The following is a 12882-nucleotide window of genomic DNA, read 5'->3' as shown; positions in this document are numbered from 1 at the left end:
AAGTCGAATCATCTTGGTGCGACTTCTATTTAAATCAATGGGCTCCCATAGGGAACCACTGATTTCGAATAGAGACAGAAATGCCGGACAAGGCTTAAAGAGGAAGTAAACCCTGATGGGTTTACTTCCTCTTTGATTCCCTGCAAAGGTAAAGCACAATGGACTACTATGCATCGCATAGTAGCCCATTATGTGTCACTTACCTGACACAGGAGCCAGCGAAGTCACCGCTGTCCCCTGTAGTCCGGAGCGTCCATCTTGTCGGTGGGTCTCGCTGCTCTATCGCCGTTAACTGCTGTCTTTCGGCAAATATCTCCTAAACCGTGTAGGTTTAGGAGATATTACTTGGACCTACAGGTAAGCCTTAATCTAGGCTTACCTGTAGGTCAAAGTGGTTTGTAAGGGTTTACAACCACTTTAAGGCCCCTTTCACACGGGACGGATCAGTAATGATCCGCCCCATGATTGCTCAGCGGGGATCGCTCCGTTGTCCCTGCCGAGCCGGCGGATAACAGGGCGGTCCCAGCACACTTTGCAGGGACCGCCCTGTCAGCTCTCCGCTCTCCTCTATGGGGGATCGGGTGAACACGGACCGTCTGTCCGTGTTCATCCGATCCGCTCTGCAGACTGATAGAAAAATAGGATTTTCCTCCGTCTGCAGAATCAGACAATTGTGGATGTTCATCCGCAGACACCCGCTATCCCATAGGAATGCATGTATGTCCGTATTTCATCCGCAAACGGATGGATGAAATACGGACATAATGTCCGCACGTGTGAAAGGGGCCTAAGTGCTGTGTATACATGGCGTTTACGGCATGTGGCATTTTTACATCTCTAGAGCTGAAGCCTCAGAACGTACTGGTCTTGGAGGTTTTTTTAAGTTTAAAAACGCCTATTCCACTTAAAGCTCTTAAACGCCTTGGTGGGCATGAGGCCATAGGCTAATATGGAGAGGCGTTTTTAAGCTATGAAAAACGCTCCTAAAAGCGGCTGTAAAAACATCCGTGGGCATGAGGCTTTAGGTTGTTCAGTCAAGTTTTTGGTGTTAATTTATGTGTCACGTAGCCCTGGTTCACATTGGTACAATTTCACATGTCAAATCGGCAGCAATTACCGGCAAAGGCACGTCTCAATTGGTGGGACCCTGCATTTGCGGCGCTGCACCGATTTCAAAAAGTCGTTTCTGTACTGCAATTTACATTGTTAAGTGAAAGTTAAGGACATCTGTGCAGAAACCCGCACAGATGTCAGAAATTGCAGCTGAAATCGAGACTGACATGCAGGAGTGAAATCGTTCTTCATTCCCGCAGCTCAGTGTGAACCTGGGCTAAAAGCCAGTATGATCAGTCACTAGGGAGTTAAACATGATTAGTGTGGCAGATAACTGGGGGAGGGGAGGGTCTCACTCGGGGTCAATAGGACACGAGTGGTCAGCACACCAGCTAACAAATGGCTTGGCATGTGGGCAATGTCTCACTTAACTTTCCTCTGTGTACAGAATAGAAGATCCGTTAACCTTCACAGCAGTCAGAATTGCCCATATGCTAAATACTCCAGTTTAGTGTTTGAGCAGCTCTCAGTTTTTGGCTGCAGAGAGCCATAGTTGGTGCAGGGGTTTGGGTTCCTGGAGGACTGGGCCGATTCCTCAGTTGTACTATAGAAGGGACAGACTGCACCTAAATGAGGAGGGTGCAGATCCTCTGGGAGTAAAGATGGGCAAAAAGTTAGAGGGGTTTTTAAACTAGGCGACCCGTTGGGGGGGGGGGGGGGGGGGGGGCCTTGGGCAGGGGATTAGCTAGTCCAGAGGTAGAGCTAGTCAGTGCAGAACATAGTCCAGAGTGTAGTATTGGAGGCATTAGTGGTAGGTTAACTAAAGAACATAAACCCAAGTTAAGTATAGTAACAAGTCCTAGTAGCAATCTCGAAACATCCAATAAGGATGGCATGTGGCATATTCACCAATGCTAGGAGCATGGCGGACAAGGAGGATGAACTAGAGATACTGTTGTACGAGGAGGATTTGGATTTTGTAGGAATTAGAGACGGTTCAAAAGGATATTCCCTTTATCAAGGGGATAGAGAGGGTAAAAAAGGGGGAGGGGTATGCCTATATATCAAGAATAATGTACAAGCGAATGTGAGAGATGACCTCACGAAGGGAGCTACGGAGGAGGTGGAATCCTTATGGGTAGAGCTCCAAAAGGATGAAATATCGAATGAATGAAGAATCTGTATAGCGCTCAAAGCGAACTGAATCGCATCAAGGCACTGCCTTACTGGGAGTATGCTATAGTCCCCTTAATCTGGCTAAGGTTAAGCTTAATCAAGCCAAGGCTCGCCAGGTCCCAAAACGTCTTGCAGGAAAATTTCATGGGTCATATGGTAGACACACCAAATCAGAAATAAAGTGTTACTGGATCTATTGATTACCGACAAAGAACAAAGAACCCGGGGAGAGATGCGTTTGCTTTAAGAGCATATTAAATCGGTTGTATACCCGCTGTGTGTTTTTTGTTTTGCCACCTGCAAAGGAAACGGCATAATGAGCTAGTATGCACCGCATACTAGCTCATTATGAAATACTTACCTTAGAACGAGGCCCCGACATCTGGCCTGATCCACGCCGAGGGAGCTGACATGGTCCCTCTGCGTTTCTTCCGGGTATCGCGGCTCCAGCGCTGTGAGTGGCCGGAGCTGCTATATCGTCACTCCCGCACATGCACACGGGAGATTTCATCCCGGCAGGGTCCGGCATCTGCCGGGCTTTCAGCCGAGAATCCCCTTGTGCGCATGCGCTGCTGTCAGTGGCGCATTGCGAGGGGAATATCTCCTAAAACGGACAGGTTTAGGAGATTGTTTTTTTACATACAGGTAAGTCTTATTATAGGCTTTCCTGTAGGTAATAGTCAAAAAATTTACTATACAACTGCTTTAAATAGGGGCATGAGCCAATGCATCCCATTGGGTAATAAATTTAAAAGAGCAAACAAACGTTCAGCATGGCTTAATGCCAATTTAAAATGCATATAAAAGCAAAAGAGAAGGCCTTGAAAAAATACAAGGCTGAGGGATCATTACCAAAGGACAGACCATATTGGCCCCATAAAGAATGAGGAAGGACATCTGGTTACAAAGGATGGCGAGGTGGCAAAGGTATTAACAGAGGACAGAATTAGACTTGGGAAACTTAACATTAGTAAATCACCAGGACTGGACGGCTTGCACCCTAGGGTACTTAGGGAACTCAGTCAAGTAATTGCCAGAACATTATTCCTTATTTTTACTGACGTCTACTGACTGGAATGGTACCAGCGGATTGGAGAAAACCCAATGTAGCACCAATATTTAAAAAGGGTCCAAAATACATCCCTTGGAATTACAGAACAGTTAGCCTGACATCAATAGTATGCAAGCTCTTGGAGGGGATGATAAGGCACTATATACAAGATTTTAGTAACGAGAACGGTATCATTAGCAGTAATCAGCATGGATTCATGAAGAATCGTTCTTTTCAAACCGATCTATTAACCTTCTATGAGGAGGTGAGTTGTCATCTAGATAAAGGAAGGCCTGTAGACATTGTGTATCTGGATTTTCCAAAAGCATTTGACACAGTTCTCCATAAAGGTTTACTGTACAAAATAAGGTCTGTTGGCTTGGACCATAGGGTGAGTACATGGATTGAAAACTGGCTACAAGGGCAAGTTCAGAGGGTGGTGATAAATGGGGGAATACTCGGAATGGTCAGGGGTTGGTAGTGGGGTCCCCCAGGGTTCTGTGCTGGGACCAAACCTATTTATTCATAAACGACCTGGAGGATGGGGTTAACAGTTCAATCTCTATCTGCAGATGATATTAAGCTAAGCAGGGAAATAACTTCTCCATAGGATGTGGAAAACTTGCAAGAAGATCTGAACAAATTAATGGGGTGGGCAACTACATGGCAAATGAGGTTCAATTTAGAAAAATGTAAAATAATGCATTTTGGTTGCAAAAATATGAATGTAATCTATACACTGGGGGAGAACCAGTGGGTATATGCAATGCCAAGCTGCTGCTAACAAAGCAAACAGAATATTGGCATGCATTAAAAAGGGATTAATTCCAGAGATAAGACGAGAATTCTCTCGCTCTACAAGACTCTGGTCTGGCCGCACCTAGAGTATGCTGTCCAGTTCTGGGCACCAGTCCTCAGGAAGGATGTACTGGAAATGGAGCGGGTACAGAGAAGGGCAACAAAGCTAATAAAGGGACTGTAGGATATTAGTTATGAGGAAAGGTTGCAAGCACTGAACTTATTCTCTCTGAAGAGACGATTGAGAGGAGATATGATTTCAATATACAAAATACCATACTGGTGACACCACAATAGGGATAAAACTTTTCAGTGGAAGGGAGTTTAATAAGACTTGTGGCCACTCAAAAGAAAAGAGATTTAACCTTAAACTACGCAGAGGGTTCTTTACTGTAAGAGCGGAAAGGAATTCCCTTCCACAGGCAGTGGTCTCAGCGGGGGGGCATCGAGAGTTTCAAAAAACTTTTAGATAAGCACCTGAACGACCACAACATACAGGGATATACAATGTAATACTGACATATAATCACACACATAAGTTGGACTTGATGGACTTGTGTCTTTTTTCAATCTCACCTACTATTTAACTATGGTGAGGAGGCAGAGTGATGCGTTTTTTTTTTTTAAAAGCTTTATTTGAAGTGCACAAAGTAATCCTTTATGTGTCTGTGCTGCTGAGCTGCGACCTGCAGCGTTTACCTGTGCACTGTGGTAATATGCTGCATTTCTGCAGCTGACTGCACACCACCTGACCTGTGGGAAACAATTGTTTTATCTTGCCCTAGCATTAACCACCATTTATCCCATGAAAAAACAAAAACAATCACCGCTCTGTGTGTGAACGAAGCCCAAGATGAACATAATCTATGAGATGCTTTATCATCAAGTAAAACATCTTGGCACAGTGATGAATGGGTGGTACACAGTCAGGCCCCTTCCACATGGGACGGAACCGTTTAGCGGAAACCACCAGTTCAGCAGATCGCTCCATTGATCTCCGCTGAGCAGGCAGATGACAGGTTCGCCTCCGCTCACTGAGCAGGGAGGGGCCTGTCAGAGCGCCACTGGATTCCTATGGGGAGATCGTACGAAAATGGACAGCATGTCCGTTTATCAGATCTCATCTGATCCACCAAGACAGATAGATGTATCGCCATACATCTGTCTTGAGAGGATCCAATGGAAGGCCGGTGTCAGCAGACATCTCCGCTGACATCCGCCTGCCCATAGGAGTCAATGCATGGTCTGCTCGAATCAGCCTGAAAAACTGACCCGCGGATCCGAGCGGGCTTATCGTGTGAAAGGGGCCTTACAGTGCTAGGCTGAAAAAACACCCAGCTCCCTCTAGTTCTATTGGTGGAACTAAATAGTTCAGCCCTTCAGAAACTTTATTAAATATTCTGAGGCCTCCTCTGAACCAGGCAGCTTAGAAGTTCCAGCCAATGAAGAGCCTCCCCTGTAGATGTATACAGGACACAATGTACAGAGTACTGACCGCGGGGCAATGTAAACAGCAATCAGATCACGGCAGAGGAACGGACAGCAACCAGATTGCACCAGAAAGCCATCTGGATAATGACAGATCATTGCACATGGCTGTCATAATAAAGACCAGAGGGGTTTTATACACCATGTCGAGACTTGTGGACCGATTTTTAGGTTACAATATTAGAAATACACTAAACTTCATAATATAGGAGGTTCATAAAAAAAAAATCTTAATTAGGGGTCCCTTAAATCCTGACTGGAGCTCAACAATAACACTATATTTCTATAAATGTGACTGACATATCTGCTCGCCAGTTATTTTTTACCCAGGGGCTCAGTTCACACTAGTGTGGTCTGTGAATCACATTGATTCCAACAACCACCCATAGCTGAATCACGCTGCGCTTGCAAGACGTGTGGGGCTACAATTCATTCTGAATGACACTTCCACGCATCTCAACCCCCAGCACAATTGCAGGTGTAGAAACTGCAGAGAAACCGCATGGTCAAAAAGACCATGTGGTTTTCCTGCAGCTATGTTTTCAAAAAGGTGCATGCATCTTGTCTGCGATTCATTCAGCACAGCAGCCCATTCAAATAAATGGGTTGCCATGTCCGAGCAAAGGCGGCCTGCACTAGTGTGAACCGAGCCTAAAGCTCGCTATCATGTAAAGCCCAATGCTGGGCTTCATGCACACCTCAGAATAATAGCCCAATGCAGACCTGTAAGCTGGCCATAAACAGTTCAAATCTCAGCCAGTTAAGCAGGGATCAGCTGAGATTCGATCCATCTATGGGCAGGCCGATTTTACCTAAACCAATCCATTTGTTAGATTCCCCCATCAACAATGTCAGTGTTATGAGGGAATCCCGAGGAGCTACTGTGTTCTCCTGGGGGGGGGGGGGGGGGGGTGTTGGAGGGAATAAGGAAGAATGATAGAAAGGTGCTCTTTTTCTTGGAAATGTAATTAAAGGATCGGTTCACTTTTTCACAACACCCTCTTCTTCTGGTCCCTGTACTTAGCTGCTATAAATCCCATCCCCCAATGCCCCTTCCAGCTGGGGAAACAGGTCACATGCTTGCAAACCCTAGTGGTGATTTGTCAGCACAGGCACTTGACTGTGCTGACCAATGACAATGTCTTCTTTCTTCTGGGATGCTGTCCTGGAAGAAAGGCAGCTCAAAATAGATTTTCATTGGTCAGTGCAGTCACATGGCCACCGCTCGTTCACCTTTTCATTTCCTATGAACTTCGTTTCTTTCAGTGAGGAACAGGGCTGCCCTGTACTGCTTTCCTGCTCCGGCAGCTCTCCGTTCCCATCACAAGGCCCCCCCCCCCCCTTTTTTTGGGGAAAAAAAAAAATGTATGACGTGTACAAAACCTTTGCTTCATTCATAGCAAGGTACAGCACCACAATGTTATACTTATCTGCTCTGAGCAAATTATTGCACAAAGCAGACCCTTACCTCCTCTTGGGTCCCTCACCAGCACTCCCGGCCCGTCCTCTTGTAATGTTCCCCCAAAGCAGAATGGAGAATCAGTATACCTTTATCGGTCATGCCCCTTTCACAGAAGCCAGACATTTAGCCAGCTGTGGGACTGACTGCAGTACACATGTAAAATTTGAATTGCACAGACATCCTATGTGATCTGCAGTGCAAATCACATTCGATGTGAACGACACACCAGTGTGAATCCAGCCTAAGAGATGATTCACTTGCCAATTTGTATTGCCCCCCCCAGGTGCTTGTGTAAATGAGCCATAATTGTGGAGTATCTGTAGATCTCCGCACATCGGTGTAATGTATGGGTCTGCGAGATGGGATGCAGATTGCCTGGAGGGATCAGGTGAGAAAGTTCTCCATGAAGGGAAAGGGATCACCGCTCCAGGTGAAAATGTGGATATAGAACTCTCCTCGGAACTGGAACACCAGGTGGCGGCTAAGCGTATAGCAACATGAGGCAAAAGGGAAGTGCTGGACAGCCGCACTCCAGAATATAGCCTTTATTAGTAAAAGTCCAACAGATACAAGCCACAGTAAAAAAAAAAAAAAAAAAAATAAAAGGAAGGGGACCAATGAGCTGACGCGTTTCACACTTAACAGTAATTATTCGTAGCTATGACTAAGCACTGTTAAGTGTGAAACGCGTCAGCTCATTGGTCCCCTTCCTTTTTTTTTTTTTTTTTTACTGTGGCTTGTATCTGTTGGACTTTTACTAATAAAGGCTATATTCTGGAGTGCGGCTATCCAGAACTTCTTTTTTCCCCCTCATAGTTCTCCATGAAGCCGATTGTACAGTGTATGGCCAGCTTTAGACAGACCATTGCTATAAACAGTCCGATTGTACAATCTGCTTTATTTTGACCACAACTAGCTAAGGTGTCGGTGCACAACCTGTGGTCCTCCAGTTATCGCAGAACTACAAGTGCCATGAAGCATTGCACGCCACTGACAGTTACAAGCATGACTCCCAAAGGCAGAGGCATGATGAGACTTGTAGTTCCATAACAGATGAAAGTTGATCACCACACGTTACAATCTGCTTTAGATCTCCCATCACCTGTGTAATATAAGGGCCTGCCAGGGCGGACACAGGTCGGGCGATGTAAGGGCGGACACAGGGCCATACAGGGGGTACAGATCGGGCGATGTAGGGGGTACAGATCGGGCGATGTAGGGGGTACAGAGGGCCCTCACCTTGGCCTTGTCGGCCGCCTTCTTCTTGCTCTTCTTCTTGGCCTCCTCCAGCCGTCCGGTCTTGCTGGGCAGAGGAGTGGCGGCCTTGGTGAGGTGGAGGGCCGGCTCGGTGTCCTCCGCTGTGGCCGCTCTCCTGGTGGGGGAACCCCGGGCCGAGGCGCAGTGTAGGAGCAGGAGGAGGAGTAGCAGAGCCAGGAAGGCCGGCACGGCCAGGAACACCCAGGACGGGTAGAGTTGGGGCTGCAGGCCGAGCTCCACTCCCAGCTCGGTGCGGAGGAGGCCCAGGCCCGAGGTCAGCAGCTGCCTCAGACGGGCCGACACCTCCTCGGCATGCTGGGCCGCCGCCTCCTGCCAGCCAGACACCATGGTGGGTGAGGAGCAGCCTTCCCTTCCTTCCTGCCCGGCCCCGGGAACTCCTGCGAGTGTCAGCAGCGGAGAATGAGAGCCGGGGAGGGGAGAACGACTGGAGAAAAGCCGGCTCCGCCCAGGGCCTAACTTCGCAACGTCATCACTCCGGACCACATCCAGGGGAAGGGGAGACCCACGACGCCTGCCAGGTGGCTCTGCCTACAGGGTAAGGCGCATGGCAACACCGCCCTCTACTGATTGGACGGTAAGGGGCGCCTTCCCCAATGGGAACATGAGCTGAGATCACGTGAGGTTCCGCCTTCCAGGCAGAGCTGCTTGGAAGGTAGACGTCTACGAACAGAAGGCTGGGGCTTGCTGGGAGGGGGTCCGGTCACGTGATTTTGCTCAACTGCTGACGTGGACTCAGCTCGGTGCTGTGTGAGGGAAGGAAGACCTCCGTAATCAAATGTCAACGATCACTGCAAAAGTATAAGCTTGAACGTGTGTAATACGCCGCCGAGGGCTGCTTGTAACTTTCTCTAGCTTGTGAAAACATTTTATACTGCCAGTATGTAACATGGCCGACCAAACACAGGCGTCTTTATACGTGCCCCAAGTACTGCACCTGCGCAAAAGGTTTCTGTGGGCGTTTGTCTTTTTTTTAATTTTTTATTGAAAATAAACTTTATTGAAATATGTAGTTGTGGACACATTTGTTTCTGTCTCAATAAGTTAGAAATCCTAAGGCCAAATTCCGGAGCCCTCCGTTCCAGCAAGTTCTTGCATGATGCGCCAGACCTTCACTGCACATGCACCTCATCACATCAGCGGCTTGCAAGCAAGGTGAATATCAATATGGGAAAGTCTCCCCCACTGGGGGTTTTCCACAGCAGAATTACAATGGTTGAAGGAAACATTTTAAAAAGTTTTTTTTTTTTAAATGGCAACATAGCATAGACACTGAGAGAAAAAAGACACATAAACATTTAAAATATGAGCTCTGGTCGGAGATATATAACACCATTCAAATTTCTACAACAATGTATAATTTACATAATATTAAGTCAAACATCTGGTGTGCAAATTCCAACTAGTTTTGGCATGCATGGTCAAAGTCTTCCTCAGGGGATTCATTTGTTGTCAGAATATATATACATTGAGGGTTATTTACAAAAGGCAAATCCACTTTGCACTGCAAGTGCACTTGGAAGTGCAGTCACTGTAAATCTAATGGGTAGATCTGAAATGAGTGGAAGCTCTGCTGATTTTATCATCCAATCATATGCAAGCTAAAATACTGTTTTTTATTTTCCTTGCATGTCCCCCTCAGATCTACAGCGACTTTACTTCCAAGTGCACTTTCAATGCAAAGTGGATTTTCCTTTACTAAATAACCCCCATTGTGTATTTTTCATGCTAACATATATAAACAATGTATATATATTCGTTGACAGCAAATAAATTCCCTGAGGAAGACTTTGACCCCGCTTATCGAAACACGTAAATTTGCACATCAGATGTTTGAATTATGTACTGTTGTAAATTATACATTGTTGTAGAAATTTGAATGGTGTTATATATCTCCGACCAGAGCTCATATTTTTAAATGTTTATGTGTCTTTTGTCAATAAAAAAACGTTTTAAAATTATTCCTTCAACGACTGTAATTCTGCTGCAGAAAAACCCCATTGGGGGAGACTTTTCCCATATTGTATCCCATTTGGGGAAGCAGCATTTATATCACTCAAGTTCATGTGTCCTTCGCACGTTTTGCAAGGTGAATATCTTCTTTGTTGAATGAGTACTCATTCACATAGGTGGGGAACCAGAATCACCTTGTTAAAGGGGGCTTCCAGATTCAGATAAGTCTTCTTTGGGGTGGGGCCCCCTGCTGAGGGCGTGTGGCCTGGTATGGTTTGGGGGGGGGGGGTGCTCTCTCATCCCCTCTCTTTCCTTGCTGGCAATTCTTTTCTTTTACATTCAACTGTCAGTGGGGAACCCTGCTGACAGCTGAAGACTCATTGGTTGTTAAGGACGCAGTGGCCAGCTTTCTGGCCTGCTCCTTAACCACTTCCCGACCGCCTCACGAAGATATACTGCGGCAGAAGGGCATGTACAGGCAAATTAACGTACCTGTACTTTGCCCTTTGAGAGGCGGCTTGCGGGCACACGCACCCGCCAGGAGCTCCGTGGTCGTGTTTGCGGGTCCTGTGGACTCGATGTCCACGGAGAAACCCACGACCGTCTCACGGTGAGGAAGAACGGGGAGATGTTAATGTAAATAAGCATTTCCCGTTCTGCCTAATGACACTGTCAATGATCACCGGTCCCTGTAATCGGGAGTGGTGATCAGTGATTTGTCACACACAGCCCCTCCCCCCCCCCCACAGTTAGAATCACTCACTAGGACACACGTAACCCCTAAAGTGCCACCTAGTGGTTAACTCCTTCACTGCCAGTCACATTTACACGGTAATCAATGCATTTTAATTGCACTGATCGCTGTATAAATGTGAATGGTCCCAAAATCGCGTCAAAATTGTCCAATGTGTCCACCATAATGTTGCAGTCACGGTAAAAATCACTGATCGCCGCCATTACTAGAAAAAAAAAATTATCAATAAAAATGCCATAAAACTATCCTCTATTTTGTAGACGCTATAACTTTTGCACAAACCAATCAATAAACGCTTATTGCAATTTTTTTTACCAAAAATATGTAGAATACATATCGGCCTAAACTGAGGAAAACATTTTTTTTATATATTTTTTGGGGATATTTATTATAGCAAAAAGTAAAAAACATTTTTTTATTTTTTAAAAATTGTTGCTATTTTTTTGTTTATGGCAAAAAAAATAAAAACCGCAGAGGTGATCAAATACCACCAAAAGAAATTTGTGGGAAAAAAACGTCAATTTTGTTTGGGAGCCACATCGCACGACCACGCAATTGTCAGTTAAAGCGACACAGTGCCAAATCGCAAAAAGTGCTCTGGTATTTGGCCAGCCAAATGGTCCGGGGCTGAAGTGCGAACAACCTGCTATTGTAGGCTTTTGTGGTGAGGTTTTACCATGGCAAAAATACTTGCCAATATAGCTGCAAACATGCATAAGGTGTTTGGGGGAGCATTTTTATACCCATTAAATGCTTATCAACTCACTTAGTAATGTTCATTAACGATATAGGTGCAAGCCCTTAGGGTCCTTTCACACTGCCGGCTTAAACACACCCTGGCTTCCAGTGTGACAAAAGCGCATGGAAAGTATTCTCTTTTAAATCCCATGTAACTCTTCACATCAGTGTGCCGCATCGTTGGTGTGCTTTTGAAAAGCCCACACATAGGGCACCTTCCACTGTAATTCAATGGGAACCCACCAAAAATACACCTGCATTTTTTGAGTCACATGTCCATGCATGCTGGGAGTCAGAAATCCAGAAAACACATGTAGCGCCGGCTCCTGAAGAACACGCGCTATGCTTTTTTGAAAGTTAAGGTTACACCTGAACTGCAGTTTGGTTCAGGTACAATTGTTCTAAATTTGGACCTCAGCATCAGTCTGACTGGACTGTGGGATGTTCGGCCTGGCCACAGGGGGCACTGTCTCTTCTGACAGGCAGGGAACCACAGTCTATTTGGGTGTTTTAAGTTTACTCTCTTTCGGAGCCCGCCCAGTGGGAGTGTCACTCTTACTGTGCTTTCTGGGAGAGGGTACTTAAGATGCGGATGTCACGTGGTTCGGGGTTCCGGTCCAGAAGGATGTTCTGAGTCAATGGTCCTGGTCCCCCTGACCAGCCCCCAGGAAGGCTATGGCCTGGGGTGCGGATCCACCTGACTTATTGTCTCGGAGCTGGCTAGCCTGAGGCAAGGAAACTTAGAAGGATTCCGTGGTGGTCCGGTGCCGTCTCCGGTAGTTGGCGAGGCCCAGTAACTTCATAGCTATCCAGGGGAGGACTCTGTCAGGCTGGCACTTACCGAACCGGTGAGTCCGCTTGGGCAGAGGGTGGTCTCTTGTACGTGTCCGACTTACAACCCCTGATAGAGCAGACAGGTGGCTGAGAGTGCGGAGTGGTAAGAGAGCCTGTGGTATGGCTCCAGGAGCAGGAACTTGCAGGAAACTTCCAGCAGCAGGTGTGTAGGTAGGACACAGGCAAACTGGGTACGGAGCAGGAGCAGAGCAGGCAGGTCCGGGTGCAGGCAGGGTATGGTAACAGGCGGGCAGCAGAGGCACAGAAGGAGCAGGCAAAAGAGAGGTCAAACAGGCCGAG

The 12882-nt window shown here is 46.6% G+C and overlaps 1 protein-coding gene across 1 annotated transcript in view; it reads right to left on the bottom strand.

Moving 5' to 3' along the window:
- The window catches only part of MTDH (metadherin), a 44217-nt gene extending 35388 nt beyond the window's left edge, over window positions 1-8829 (bottom strand). The window contains exon 1 of the mRNA XM_077493075.1: window positions 8268-8829. Within this exon, the coding sequence (XP_077349201.1) occupies window positions 8268-8633 (366 nt within the window). The 5' untranslated portion in view covers window positions 8634-8829. The remainder of the gene's footprint in view (window positions 1-8267) is intronic.
- Window positions 8830-12882: the final 4053 nt, after the last annotated feature.

This window comes from Lithobates pipiens, unplaced genomic scaffold (assembly GCF_037356315.1).
Source record: "Lithobates pipiens isolate NorthernLeopardFrog02 unplaced genomic scaffold, aLitPip1_a1.2 Scaffold_19, whole genome shotgun sequence".
NCBI lineage: Eukaryota > Metazoa > Chordata > Amphibia > Anura > Ranidae > Lithobates > Lithobates pipiens.
The sequence above is the reverse complement of the archived record's forward strand: the minus strand, read 5'-3'. Positions and strand labels throughout refer to the sequence as shown.